Source organism: Gracilinanus agilis, chromosome 1 (assembly GCF_016433145.1).
Source record: "Gracilinanus agilis isolate LMUSP501 chromosome 1, AgileGrace, whole genome shotgun sequence".
In the NCBI taxonomy this organism is placed as follows: Eukaryota; Metazoa; Chordata; class Mammalia; order Didelphimorphia; family Didelphidae; genus Gracilinanus; species Gracilinanus agilis.
In genome coordinates this window covers 751,774,164-751,789,344 of record NC_058130.1, presented here as the reverse complement: position 1 = coordinate 751,789,344, position 15,181 = coordinate 751,774,164, and the positions used below count along the sequence as shown (strand labels likewise).

The window sequence follows — 15,181 nt, the reverse complement described above, 5'->3', positions numbered from 1 at the left end:
CTGTATGACCCTGGAAAAATCACTTAACCCCTTTTGTCTAGCCATACCACTCTTTTGCCTTGGAACAGATAATTCTATGGGTTTAAAAAAAAAAATCTTATATGGAAACCTCAAGGGCAATTTAGTTCCAGAGTGAAGGGAAAATAAATTCAATTTAGATAGGCCTTAAATAAGCAAAATAGGTATTTGAGAATTTGTCTCTACATTTAAAAAACTTTTACTAATACTTCCAGCGAATTCAGTATGGCTTCATCCCTGAATCTCTTCATTTTTGTATTTTAAAGCAAATTGCCATCTATGATGATCTTGTGCGTTCAGAACCATCATTCTTGTAAATGCACCGTATGCGTTATGCAGGAAAGCAGACCAGTACAAGCAATGCTTGTTGGACTGAAAGTCAGTTGTCCTTTTAAGTTTGATTGATGCCACTTTGTCTTGGCTCATCACCCTGTGCTCCTGGTAATTGCGTTGGTCAAAGAGCTGGGCAGCAAGTACAGGGCAGCTAAAGGTAAAGCTTGATGAGTTCATCACTAACTGCCGAGGGCGTTAGTACCCCCAGGTCTGTGAACAACAATGTGATTAAGGAAGGTGGGGTGTAGTCAATCCAGGGGTGCTCTTCTTTCAGATCTTGGTCAGTTCCAGCAGACTTTAGTGTGGCTGCTTTGTACTAAGGAGGAAAAACAAAACCTGGGATAAAGGAACCTGAAACCACTCTGTTCTCTCTACTGTTACTATACATGAACTTATTCAGTCTTCAATCAACAAACACTAAATCAAAAACTTTGTTAGGAGAAAATGGCAGCAACCTTGAGACAGCCAGACTGACATCAGGATTCCTACTTTGGAGAGGGGGTCTATTACTCCCTTCAAATCTGTCAGATGTGTGAAGTTGTCTGATCTGATGCCCAGCCTCAGGGAATGTCCCTTCTCCGGGACATCTCTTGCATTTGTCTTACTCTAGTTCAGGGCCTTATCATCACTGATTGCACAGCCTCCTGCAATAGGTGGCTCCTAGTTCTCCCTGCTATCTGGCCCCTTCTCTCCAACCCACCCACAAAGCTGCTGAATGGTAATTCTTATTTATTTATTTTTAAGTATTTTCCCATGGCTACATGATTCAAGTTCTTTCCCTCCCCACTCCCAGAGCCAATAAGCAATTCCACTGGGTTATCCATGTATTATCACTCAAAACCTATTTCCATATTATTCATTTTTGCAATAAAGTCATCTTTTAAAACCAAAACCCCAAATCATACACTAATACAAACAAGTGATCAATCATCTGTTTTCCTTCTGTGTTTCTACTCCCACAGTTCTTCCTCTGGATGTGCATAACGTTCTCATAAGTCCCTCAGAATCGTTCTGAATCATTGCATTGCTAATAGTAGCTGAATGGTTATTCTTAAGACAGCTCAGACCACATTCCTCCTACCTCTATAGCATACAATATCAAATATTCAAGCTAGCATTTCAAGGCCTCCCACCCGCTTCTGCAGTTGTCTTTCAAGTTAGGCCCCCTCACCCAGGCTATCACAGTCACTCTGGCCTGGGGGCTGTTCTGCTTCATCTCCCACCATTCTTTCCACAAGTAGTCTATCCACACACCCGCAGTGTTCTGGCCTCCGGATCCCCCTAGCAGTCTGCTGCTCCTCGTGACAGAGGTTTTTGTCTCTGTCCCCAACATCCCTACAAACCACAGGCCCTTTCACAAATGCTCTCGGAACTGAGCTGATGTGCTTGGTGGCAATTTGAACATCACATATGCACATTTTACAGTGATTTTCAATAAAAAAAAAAAAAAAAAAAAAACAAGAAAACGCTTAACTCTATGTGGGAAGTTAATTAAATTTGGAGAATCCTGGCCCTGGAACACATCATTAAATCTTACCTTAAACTTATCTGGCACATCTTGCTGATTGAGAGGAAAGAGTCGCACAAACTTGAAACTTTCCGCCACTACGTAGAAGGGCTTGTTCTGTGCCTTGGCACACACGGCTGCCTGATTGGTTCCAATCTGGGAGTCACAGGTGTGAGCAGAAAGAAGGGGCCTTTTAAACTCAAGAGTTCTGTACAATGTGGTGCTAACAGAACACAGAGCAGGACCAGCAGGCACAAAGGCACTGGGTCACAAGACAAGCTAAGCCTTTCCCTGGGAGATCAAGTAACGGGATAGAGAAAACCTGCAAGAAAAGGTTCTGTGTGTCCCCTACAAACAGAACAGGGAGCAAAGCCAACCCAAATCCATAGCCCAGCCTTTTTATTTTAATGGCAGCCACAGGGAGGAAATGCTCCATAAGACAGCATCAGCATAAACAAACATGAATGATGCTCTTCAATGGGTCCAGGAATATTTCTGGTACTAATGAAGCAATAATCTCTCCTCAGCTTTTTCTTAGGTGGAGAACAATGAGAAACTTGTTCTTTTCCCCACTACGTGAATATTTCCAGAAACAAAGAAACCTGGACAAAATAGTTTTTCTGGGTTACGTACGAGATGGTAAAGCCCACAATGGCATGATGTCTGGGTGGTTAAGAGTTCATAAGTGACTAAGGAAGACCCCCAAATGACCACCTAGCAGCCCTGCTGAGACTAAAGACTGGATTTTTTGTAAGGGCCCCAAGGTTTGCTGCCTCCAGCAATTGAGGAAATGTCTGAGCAATCTATGAATACCTTGTTAATAATGCCTCCATTTTCAACAACGCCTTCAGCCCCAACAATCACAAGATCCACTTTCTCCATGATGTAGCTAAGGGGATAAAGAAAGGTCCTCATGACACACCAAGCCACTTACTCCTCTTAAATAATTTCCACATGGAAGTTGGGGATTCTGTTTTTTGTGACAACCACTACCTTCCCCTCTCTGAACTTGACTTCCTGGAAACTCAGAGCAACCAACAAGATTTAATCCTTGAACTTTAGCTCTGATATAGGACTTAGTGACTGAATTTGGTATTTCTTTTGTATAAGGAATTCCAAGGAAAGGAAACTCCCTCCACCAAAGTAGGCTGGCACCTGCTCTGTAACTTACAGTATTAGAGTTGCCTAGCACCTGAGGTCAAGTGACTAGCCTAGGGTCATCTGCCAATCAAAGGCAGAACTTGAACCCAGGTCTTCCTGGTTCCAAGGCCAGATCACTAGCCACTATACCATGTTGATATAAAAAGCTAATTAAGAGGGGGCAGCTGGGTAGCTCAGTGGATTGAGAGCCAGGCCTAGAGACGGGAGGTCCTAGGTTCAAATCCGGCCTCAGATACTTCCCAGACCCCCACTGCCCACCCTTACCACTCTTCCACCTAGGAGCCAATAAACAAGTTAAGTGTTTAAAAAAGAAAAAGAAAAAGAAAGACCTAAGTGATTGCCACAAGAAAGAGCCTGAATTTACTGATCAAAGAAAATCATCAAAGGAAATTGTAATCATGTATTGAAATTGTAAACCATGTATCATTATAGGCTGTAAAAACGTTAACACCCTCTGCATATCTAGAAAAAACATGACCTGGTGGGCAGAATTATACATCAGAAGGTCTCTATCTTTCATAATCCAATAGGCAACATCCCCTCACTAAAATCACAGACACTAAAATATCTTTCCATGATCCACGTTGTCTCTCTCTCCTCTTCCCTCCCTGCTCCCAAAGCTGACAAGCAATTCCACTGGGTTATAATTGTATTATCACTCAAAACTTATTTCCATACTGTTCATTTTTGTAACCGAGTCATCTTTTGAAAGCAAAAACCCAAATAAACAAGTGATAAATCATATGTTTTCATCTGCATGTCAACTCCAGTGGTTCTCTTCTCTGGAGGTGGATAGCATTCTTTTTCAGAAGTCTCTCAGAGGGGCAGCTGGGTAGCTCTGTGGATTGAGAGTCAGGCCTAGAGATGGGAGGTCCTGGGTTCAAATCTGGACTCAGACACTTCCCAGCTGTGTGACCCTGGGCAAGTCCCTTGACCCCCATTGCCTACCCTTACCACTCTTCCACCAAGGAGCCAATGCACAGAAGTTAAGGGTTTAAAATGAAAAAAAAAAAAAAAAAAAAAAAAAAAAGCTAATTAAGAAAACTTTTGGTAGGGCAGTCTCATACTTTCTTTTTTAATCCAAATTGCAGATTCTTTTCCTCCCTCACACACTGAGAAGGCAAGCAATATAGCAATCATATATGTGAAGTCATGCGAAATATTTCATATTTTTTTAGATTCACTTTCTGAAAGAAATAACCTGTTCTTCTGAAAATATTTCTAAATTCCTTGTTCATCTGAAAATCTGCCTTTCTGTCAAGAAATGAGTAATTGTGCTTAGTTTCCTTCAGGGACTCTGGCACCTGATCTAGCCCACATGGAAGAAATGACAGGCCTCCGAATAGCAATGCTACTGTGTTCTAGAAAAAAAAAAAGGGCCAGACTACTAATCTCTGCTAAAATCTTAATCCCAAAGGCATTCTCTTCCCAATCTCTCACATTCACCCCCTTTCATGTACCTAACCTTTGTTTCTTGCTCCTAAAATACCCCAGCCCTTTAAAAATTATGTCAGCTCTAACTCCTGCCACCCCCAAATTCCGCAGTGCTAGTGTGAGTCAATAGCCAGGTCCAAGCTGATGCTGAGGTATTAATCAAGAAATGGCAAGCTGCCTATTGGATGTTTACAAGTTTTCTAACCTTCAATTTACAATTTTGCAACACTGCTCCAAGCCAGCCTTCTAAAGGAGAACAGAAAGGTGTGGGTGTAACTCACCCAACAGCAGCATCTAAAATCACAGTGACTGGAACATTCAAACTGCTGAGTGCTTTTGCCATTTTCTTCCTGCAAATAAAGTTCCAGGAGAATTAGGAAATGCCTTTGAAAAGTCATCTATATGAAAAATTTAGAATTTAAGTGATTGGGATGCTTTGGGTGAGATTCAAGTTAAAATTGATGTGAGTGTAAAGGGAAGATCATTAGACTTTTGTTCCTAACAAAATCTCAAACTTGGGTCTTTGGGCAACAAGTTTAAATTTTATATGCCAGGGTATTAGTATATCACTTAGAGGACTGGTTTAAAATCAGCATATGTATATATACACATGTACGTACAAATATAACTAAACTTTCTGCTATCAGAATAGCTTACATCATTGTTTGTGGGGAGTTTCAGTAAGAATAATTGTAATGGAACAAATTGTGGTACATAAACAGGAAGGACTATTACTACCCTGTGAGGAACAAAGGCGGCAAATAATTCAGAGAAACATGGGAAGACTTGTATGAACTGATACCGTGTGAGAAAGAAGGCCCAAAGGAACACAATTTACACAATGACTGCAACAATGGAAATGAAGGCAGCACTACAAAACAACAAAACTCAGATTAAGTAAAATAGACAATGTTGGTTCCACATTATTGTAGTTAAAATGGACATTGTCTTTCCTAACAAACAATAAACCACAAAAGTGAAAAGTGATACACACGGTCATTTGTAACTATTCCATTAGGCAGTTAGTTCTGCTAAACCATGTAGGAAAGCAGGGGAGGCCAGAGGATATCTGACAGGAAATGACTGATATGTCAAATGAAAATGTGTTGATAAAAAATAAGTAGAGCAATTAGAAGGCTTTCCCTCAAAAAAGAAGACTGGCTTTACTTTATCTTCTGGTCAGAAGGATTTGTAGAAATTCTTTTGGTCAATGCTTACTATCTTCTGGCCACTTGCAAAGCAACCTTGGGGTAATTCTTTAGCCAGGTCTTAGCCCCTATCAGTCTGCTGTTCCTTTACTCCTGAGATGTACTCAGACACTCAGAAATGGTATGTCTTGGCTACAGAGGGGCCTTGCATGGCCAGAACAACAAGGATTCTACTACTTGTTTTATACATGAAAATGATGGACCACTAAAATGACGGATTGGAAAGATACTTGCCCAGATAAGTCTGGCTGGGACTCAGTGATATACACACTGAAGCGTTTCTTGGCTGCAGCTGCTGCCTCCAGGACTCGGAGCACCACTCTCGAGTAGGCATGAGTTAATATCCTCTATCAAAAGGAAAGATTTTAATCCTAATGAGTTTTCATATTTGTATTTGAATTAAGGGAATTAAATGAGTTAAGCTGTGTACAAATCTGGTTGTGCTCCTTTCATAATATTCTGATGTAACCCACATTCCCTTTGGTATACACTAAGTCAAAATTCTGATACTTCCCAATAAATTTCTCTTTTCCCAAATCAGCTTAATGTAAAGTGTATCTGGAAGGTGACAGCCAATCTCAAGCTTGTGAGGGGCAAAAGGAGGTTGAAAAAGAGTCTATAATTCATAGAAATAGTTAATGGGTTTCCTCCTTGCCCCATTCTACCCTTCAGAAGGAGGCAGTGGATAAAATTCAAAGGACACTGGATTTGTAGTCCAAAGTCTAGTTATAAGGCTCTGCCACCAGTGTAACCTTGTACAAGTTACTTAACTCAGTTTCCACTGTAAAATGAAAGGGGAAGTGTGTGTGTGTGGGGGGGGAGTTGGTCTGTATTAGAGGTGTATCTAAGAAGGAACCAGATTAAAATGTAATTGGAAAATATTTAACAAAAACAAGAATACAGTCTAACACAGACAATGTTAATTTGTGGTTTTCTAAGCCAACATGCTTTCTCTTGCCATTTGATACCACTAGTCTAGATGATTATTAATGTCCCTTCCATCTCTTAACATGACACTGTGGCCTGAGCTAGAGCTTTCTTTACTAGACTTGGATATGTAATCCCAAGAAGCTGCATCTGGTGTGAGCCTGGAAGTGAATCCTAAATCTGTGACTGCAGGTAAGTTGCTTTTCCTAAGACTCAGTTTCTTCATCTGTAAAATATGGGGGTTGATCCAGATAACTGTTAAGGTCCCTTCTAACTCAAACCCTGACCTGATGATGGGCTAAAAGTCACACTGTTCGCTGACTCACTTGGATTTTGACTCTCTTTTTGTAAGACTCCATTTCCAAATTTCTGATGGTATCACAGGTAGAATTTTCATATTTTAATTTAAGGAGTAAATGAATGAGGCCATACAAAGCTGGTCAGACTGACAGGGCCCCAGCCCTCTGGGATTGAATTTAGGCTGTTTCTATAACCCTAAGATCTAGCATCATGCCTTACACATGACATACAGCATGAACTTATAAATGGTTGCTGAGTTCAACAACCATTTACTAAGCACCAAAGATATGCTAGGACAGAAGGACAAAAGCGAAATGCTGCCTACCCTGGGGGAGAGAGGGGGCACTATTAACCTACATATGGACATATATGTAACTAGAGTAGCACTTCGTTTCAGTTGGCCAACATGTTCCCAAACCCTTTGAGTCAGTTAAAATCAGGCCTAAAAACAAATCTCATTAATTAGTAAGTGTACACACACACACACACACACACACACAACCCCTGGCACTTTATGACTTTTCTTAGGTTTATCAGAGCTGCTAACTTCACTACTCTTGTACTTCAGGGTCATTATTAATAACTAATAGCATTAATGAAACAAAGAGAAAGCCCTGCTATGATGCAGACTCAATTTGTTATAAATGAGAACTCTGGATCTAATGTCTGGCACTCAACAATGTAATGACCCCCACTGACCCTTCTCAGGGCAAGAATGACCACGTTTGCGTGAACTACTTTGAAATTTTATGCTGCTTGGGAAAATGGCGTAGATTTAATGAGTAATTAAAATTTTTTATTTTACATATTTTTTGGTCTGCCAATCTTATATATCTGAATTCGTGTGTATTGAGTTGTCTCTCATAAGACAAGATCTTACTGTATTCTAAAACGAATTTAACAAATGAAGCATCCATAATGTAACACAAATGTGTTTGTATGATGGAAAAGATGGATAACAAAAGTCAACAATCTCATTTCTGGTTTGCCAGAAATGGTGTTTGTACAAGTCTACCCCTGGCCATTAAATTGTTTCAGCAATCACTAGTATTCTTCAAAAGGGATAAAGAGGACAGAGAGGCAAAATGGACAATTAGGTGATTGGTACATGCATATTTGACAAGATGAGTGTATGCTGGCGGAGAGAAGCACCATAAAAGTTTGACTGTCCTAGCAAGAGACCAGCTTACATTTTTCCTCATGAGTGCCAGAGCCACAGAGCCCTTCCCAACCCCTCATTACATAAATTGTTACATCATTTTCTCCCATGTAGCACTGATGACTCGTAAGTCCACTTACAGCTCCATCTTTGATGAAAGTATGGCACAGGTCTGCAATTTTACTTCTTGAAAGTGAGATCCTCCTGAGAAAGAGTTCTCCTCGCTCAATCATGATCTTTTTACACTTTAAATAATCCTAGAAAAAGCGAAAGAGAAATCTAGGTAGAGGCTGTTCATAGCCACGTGGAGTAGCACAGAAAGCATGGGAATCAACTTACTGAGTATTCCAGGGAGGTGAGACTGATGAAACGAAGGAAGAGTTCTCCACCCGAGGAGACTGCCACAGAAGAATCTACGCTGCACAGAATTTTAATGGCATTTTTGAGGTTTGCTCTCAAACCCTGAATTGTCTCCCCTGAAAAGTTGAAGAATAGAATAAAACTTGAGTTTTAGGAACTGACTATTCTTCTATCGTACTGAAAAATGATGTCTATTTTACAAACAAAGCTCTTTAGAATAGAGAGGAATTTCTTAGGTCACAGCTTTTTCCAAATCCTGGGATTCAGCGTTGGAAAGGCTCTTCGAAGGCATCTAGTGTTTTACTTTATATAGGAGGAAGCTGAGAGCCAAAGATGGGGAAATGACAGTCCCAGTGTAATTGTTCATTAGCTACTGGCAAGTTTGAGAAGAGAAGGACCAAGAACTATATCCCCTTGAGTGTTCTCCCCACTACAGCCTGCTGTTCTTACTTTGTAAAATATCACAATGTGCTTATGTTATTGACACATCACAGTAAGTTCAGTTGAAGGACTTACTAAAAATGCGAACCTAATTTATTCATGTGGGAATACAAATTTCTTCTGCTAGCACAATGATTGGAGTAAAACATATGTTTGGGTACAGGAAATACTCAAACCAATTCAAAGTGTATCTCCACTCTGAAAAGGGGCTCTTTGAGCACCATTCTGTGGAAATGGTAATGCATTTTATCTAAGAAAATAAATACAAAGTCAAGTTCTTTTATTAAGTATCTTTGAAGCCTAGCACAAAGGCTGGTGCGTAGTACATGCCTAATCAATGAATGTTGGTTGAATACAGTCAGAAATGTAATCAAAATTAAATTTGATTAACTAATTTAGGAATTAGAGTAGTCAGAAATTTTCTCAAAATTAAGGATTAAATGAAATAAAGTTAGGAGCAAAGAGGTGGCTATGTAGACACAGACACATAAGGCTTTCCTTGATTTTTTCTGGACAAAAGTCTAAGAGTCAGGGAGACTCTTGACTGAGATCTTCTTACCTTTGTCTCTCTTTAAAAACTCAAGTAAAGTTCGAATGGCAGCCACAGCAGAAGCCACATCAGGATCTTCTTTCATTTGGGAATTAAAGTACTCAATCAGCTCTGGGAAGGAGAAGTACAAGGAAAGACATTTGTTGAGTTTCACTGGGCAAGTTACATTAGTTCCAGAATAACTTGGAGGAAGTTGTGATGTCTGGGGACCATTTGCTTCTAAGGTACAAACCCCTCATTGTACAGATGTCAGCTTAGAAGAACAGTGTAAGAGCCAGGACAGGGTATGGACTCCACAGTCCACTCTTCTTACTATAATTCCACATATACTATAATAGGCAACTTCTGGGAAGAAGATGGAGACCAACTTGAGTGATAGATCATCAGTTATAGAATTGAGAATTTACCCAGATGGCATGAGCCAAGGGCAAAAGACAGCTGCTACCACCACTATAAAAATGCAGGGGCAGAACCCTTCAGGGTCTCAGTCTTTTTTTTTTTTTAAACCCTTAACTTCTGTGTATTGGCTCCTAGGTGGAAGAGTGGTAAGGGTGGGCAATGGGGGTCAAGTGACTTGCCCAGGGTCACACAGCTGGGAAGTGTCTGAGGCCAGATTTGAACCCAGGACCTCCCATCTCTAGGCCTGGCTCTCAATCCACTGAGCTACCCAGCTGCCCCAGGGTCTCAGTCTTGAGAAGGATTGGGTCCCGGGTAGTGAAGGTGGATAGGCCTATAGACCTGCACTCCAGCATCTGTAACTTATTGCCTCAAAATATCAATTCACCTATTACTGAACAAGGCTGAGAGATAAACATCAACATCTACTATCAAGAAGAATATCACAGGGGCAGCTGGGTAGCTCAGTGGATTGAGAGCCAGGCCTAGAGACGGGAGGTCCTGGGTTCAAATCTGGCCTCAGCCACTTCCCAGCTGGGTGACCCTGGGCAAGTCACTTGAACCCCATCGCCCATCCTTACCACTCTTCCACCTAGGAGCCAATATACAGTATTGACTCCAAGACGGAAGGTGAGGGTTTAAAAAAAAAAAAAGAAGAATATCACAATCCCTTTCTTCACCTAGTCTGGGCCATGTCCAGGCCTGACCAGGTGCTGAAGGGAGAGGTACATCTCCAGCCAGCTGCCAACTTTTTATTGATTCATTAGCCTATTCTAGCTTCCATAGATTTAGCATAGCCATCCCCAACACCACTTTCCTTATCCTGGACCTTTACCCCTTTGAGTTTATAGCATTAAATCCCTGAACCCATTTAAGTGAAGACTGATAATCATTCCAAGAGCAAGTGGATAATTACATCCAAAGGGGAAAGGGGATTTTATCGAAATCACAGTCATCAGCATTATCCAACCCAATACCAATTATTAGCCTTATTACAAATCTTTATCCATTAACCCAACCCCAAGCCTAATAACCAGAGGATCTGTGTGGGTCAATATACAGCTTCTCATCTAATCACTTAGGCTTGGGCACTGTTTGTGGGGTCAAGTGCTTAGTTGAGCTGAGCATTCATGAGCCCTGGTGGTTACGAGCTCACCTTGGTGGCCATTCAAGCATCTCTCTCCTCACTCAGCTTAGATCCATTTACCATCTAAGGATCTTGGGCCAGCTTCATCAGGCCCATCTTACTTAAGCACCCTACCACCCTGTATAACAATACCTAAAGCAAAGGAAATGAAGCCTGAGATGCAAGCCTTGGACACAGACCAGGACTTAAGGTAGCAGTCTTTGTTGTTGTCAGGCAAGTGGCTGGTAAAGTGGATAGAATGATGGGCCTGGAGTTAAAAGACCTGAGTTCAATTCTGAACTCGGATATTTCTTAGCTGTGTGACCCTGGGCAAGTCACTTGACCTCTGTTTTGCATTAATCTACTAGAGAAGGAAATGGCACACTCTAAGCATCTTTGCCAAGAAAACCCTAAATGATATCAGGAAGTCAGATTGAGACACAACCTCAACAATAAGCCTAATCCTTTTATGTTACAGGAAGACCCAGAAAAGTCAAGTACATGACCAATAAAGTCATGAAGCCAAGTCAGAACCTTTGTGCTTTGACTCCCAATCTAGCAGCCTTCCTGGACCTCTCAGGATCTTATTAAACTTGCTAGAAGTATGAGTTACAGATAAATTGTTGATGTGCTGAAGGGGGAGAGAGATCCCAGACAGGGGATATAAATATAGCATATAGATAATGCTTTATGAGTGATACTATACCTGACATATATAATCTCATTTACTCTTCACAGTTCAAAGAAACAAGCCTTTATTAAGCACTTCTTAAGGTATCCTCAAAACCTCCTACACAATCTTTCCCTGATCTGGGCCATGCCTGTTCTGTACACGCCTAGAAATGCACTTTGTGCCTTCCTGAAAACCATTGTGAGGACAAGTGCTTCACTTTTGTCATATCCCCAGCACCTAGGGCAGTGCCTGGCATAGAGTAGGTAACACTAACTATAATAACATAAAATATGAAACATATAATATCAAATTTGAGTGTTGATTGATTCATATTATGGGCTAAGCACTTGCCTAGGTGATGGGTATTAAAGCAAAAACTACATAGTTTCTGCCTTCCAGGAGCTTCTATTCTGTGGAAAAAAATATCATTTATACAACAGAATAAATATATAATGTAGGAGCAGTTAGGTAGCTCAGTGAATAGAGCACCAGACCTGGAATCAGGAAGACCTGGGTACAAATCTTGACATGTCCTAGCTGTGTGGCCTTGAGCAAGTCACTCAACCCCAATTGTTGCCTACTCCTTGAGGCTCTTCTGTCTTAGTTGTTATTGTTACTCAGACACAAAATAAGGTTTAAACATAGATATGTCTATTTATGTGTGTGTGAATATGCATGTATGGATGTGTGCGCATGTTACAGGTACACATATCCCTTTTTCCAGATAAGGAAACAGGCTCAGAAAGGTTTATGGAGCCAGTGAGTCAATCAACAAGCATTTTCAAAGACCTACTATGTATCAGACACTATGCTAAGCACTGAGGATAAAAACAAAGGCCCAAAACAAAGGCCCTTACCCTCAATGGGCTCCCGGTTTAATGGGGAGACAAAGCACAAATAACTATTTCCTGTAAAGTTAAAATAAAATTATTTATTTACTTACTTTTTAGCCCTTACCTTCCATCTTAGAATCAATACTGTGTATTGGTCCCAAGGCAGAAAGGCACTAAGGGCTAGGCAATGGGGGTAAGTGTTTTGCCTAGGGTCAAACAGGTAAGAAATGTCTGGGGTCAAATTCCAACCCAGGATCTTCTCTTTTCAAATCTGCCTCTCTATTCACTTGGCCATTTAAGAAAAATGTATGTGGCAGATACCCTCTTAAGCTGGGTGAACAGAGAAGACAAAAGACTGTTCAAGGAGCTAGTGGGGGAGAGTATAAGGCAAACAAGTTTGTATGAACAAAATAAGGGCAGGTAAACTAGAGATAATCAATGGAAAGAAGGTGCAGGCATTAAGGGGAATGGGGAAAGGCTTTTAGTAGAAGGTGCAGAAACGAACAAACACACGCACGCATACGTACACATGACTATCTATATTCATGTATCTATACACACGCGTGTATATATTTATGCGTACACACACGAACACACCTATAAACGCAGAACAGGCAGGAGGGAATCTAATGGGATATCAACTTTAAAGCTGGAAGGGACTCCACATGTTATGTAGATCAAGCCCTTCATTTTACAGGCGAGTAAACTGAGGGCCGAGGAGCTTCCTCCAACTCGAAGACGCAGGAGCCCAGAGGGACGAAATCTCAGAAGCCATTTGGGCTAACTTCCCCATCATGCAGAAGATAAACTAAGGACCTCTCTAGGTTGGGTTTGAGCTTCGGTTCTTTGACTGCAGACTCAGAGCTCTTTCAGCTCTTCCAGCTATTAAGGGTCTGAGGCAAGATTCGTAACTAGATCCTCCTGACTCCAAGTCTAGCCGCCTCCCCGCACCACGCCTCCATCCCCCAACTCCTCTTGGGAGTCTCGGGTCCGAGCCTGCCCACATTACCAAAGTCGTTCATGGTGGCTGGGATCCAGTCTGTGCTTCCACCGGTGGAGCAAGCCGCTGTGACTGACAGCCCAGACCTAGACACGCACAGCCGGCCTTTGGCCGGGACCGACTTCCCAACAGCCTTTGCATCTACGGCGGCCGCTAAGGCCCAACCTCCCTTGACTGCACGCACCTGCGCAGTTTTCTGAAACGGGTACGGTGGCCGTGGGGGTTCGGTATCATTTAGTTGTGGCCCCGGCGGATCGCCATGATCTCCGAAGGTGAGCGCAGCCCCCAAGCAGGACCACTGATCTCCGAGGCTGGGAAGCCGCGGGAGGGCGAGGGGCTGCGGCTGGGAGAGCGGCCCTTTCCTTGATGCTCAGGGCACCGTCCCCTGAGGCCTCAGTTTCCTTCTCTGTAAAGGGAGGAAAAGATCCCGAGTCTGGATTCAAACCTGAGTCCAACCCCCCTTAGATCCTTTTCTTCTCGAGCCTCGTTTCCTCCTTTGTAAAAAGGGGGACTGAAGTTTACTAGAGCCCCTTGTGTCCCGGACCCCAGGGTCAGCTGGGCTGGGGAATTAGAGGAACCCCTCGCTCATGGTGAAACACACAAAGCGAAATACCCAATAGGGCGAAGGGAGCAATGAGGCTGAAACTCAGAGATCAAAATCGTTTAAAAAGCAAAGTCAGGGACCTTTGACCCCAAGGACCGCCAGAGCCAGGTGATGTCAGCGAGATCTTCAGGAACAGGAGCCATAGATCATAATTCTTTGTTTGTTTATGAACCCTTACCTTGTGGCTTGGAATCAGTCCTGTGTATTGGTTCCGAGGCAGAAAAGACAAAAGGCAATGAGGGTGAAGTGACTTGACTTACCCAAGGTCATACAACTAGCCTTTTTTTTTTTAAAACCCTTACCTCATGTCTTAGAATCAGTATCTAAGTAATAGTAATAATAAAAAGTAATCTAAGTATCATTTCCAAGGCAGAAGAGAGGTAAGGGCAAGGCAGTAGAGGTTAAGTGACTTTCCCAGGATCACATAGCTAGCTTTTTTTAACCCTTATCTTCTGTTTTAGAATCAGTATCTAAGTAATAATAATAAGTAATCTGAATAATAATAAGTAACTGTTACCATCTATTTTAGAATCAGTATTTGAGAAATAATAATATTAAGTAATCTAAGTGTCAATTCCAAGGTGGAAGAGCAGTAAGGGTTAAGTGGCTTGCCTTTTGTCACATAGCCAGGAAATGTCTGAGGCCAGATTTGAACCCTGGACTTCTCATCTCTAGACCTGGCTCTTCATCCATTGAACTGCCTAGCTGCTCCCATAAATCATATTTCTTTAACCTCTCTGGGCCTTGTTAGCATTATCTGTCAAATGAGAAAACCTGACCGACTTAGCCCCCATATAGCTTGGTTTGTATTGTCTCTCTGTTAAACTGAGAGTTCCTTGAGGGCAGGGACTAGTTCCTTGTTTTTAGCCTTTCTTTGCATCCTCAGTACTTTGTCAATTTGTCAATAATACTTTAACAAATATTTCATTGGAATGGAATAATGAAATATTTCATTGGAATGGAATAATGAAATATTTCATTGGAATGGAATAATGATTTTTGAGATCTCTTCTGGCTTAGTATCTAGGATGATTGAATGAATAAATGAATGAAAAAGCATCAGACATTTGTTATTTAGTCATGTCTGATTCTTCATGATCTCTTTTGAAGTCTTCTTGGCAAAGATAATGGAGTTGCCATTTCCTACTCTA

At 41.6% G+C, this 15,181-nt stretch overlaps 1 protein-coding gene across 1 annotated transcript; it reads right to left on the bottom strand.

Moving 5' to 3' along the window:
- Positions 1–71: 71 nt before the first annotated feature.
- On the bottom strand, positions 72–13,516 carry EIF2B1 (eukaryotic translation initiation factor 2B subunit alpha). The gene is made up of 9 exons (XM_044658742.1): positions 13,436–13,516; positions 9,408–9,509; positions 8,387–8,523; positions 8,188–8,304; positions 5,892–6,008; positions 4,735–4,799; positions 2,672–2,747; positions 1,889–2,014; positions 72–667 (listed from the first exon to the last, which is right to left on the bottom strand). The coding sequence occupies exons 1-9, from the start codon at positions 13,446–13,448 to the stop codon at positions 503–505; spliced, it is 918 nt and encodes a 305-aa protein (XP_044514677.1). The 5' UTR covers positions 13,449–13,516; the 3' UTR covers positions 72–502.
- Positions 13,517–15,181: the final 1,665 nt, after the last annotated feature.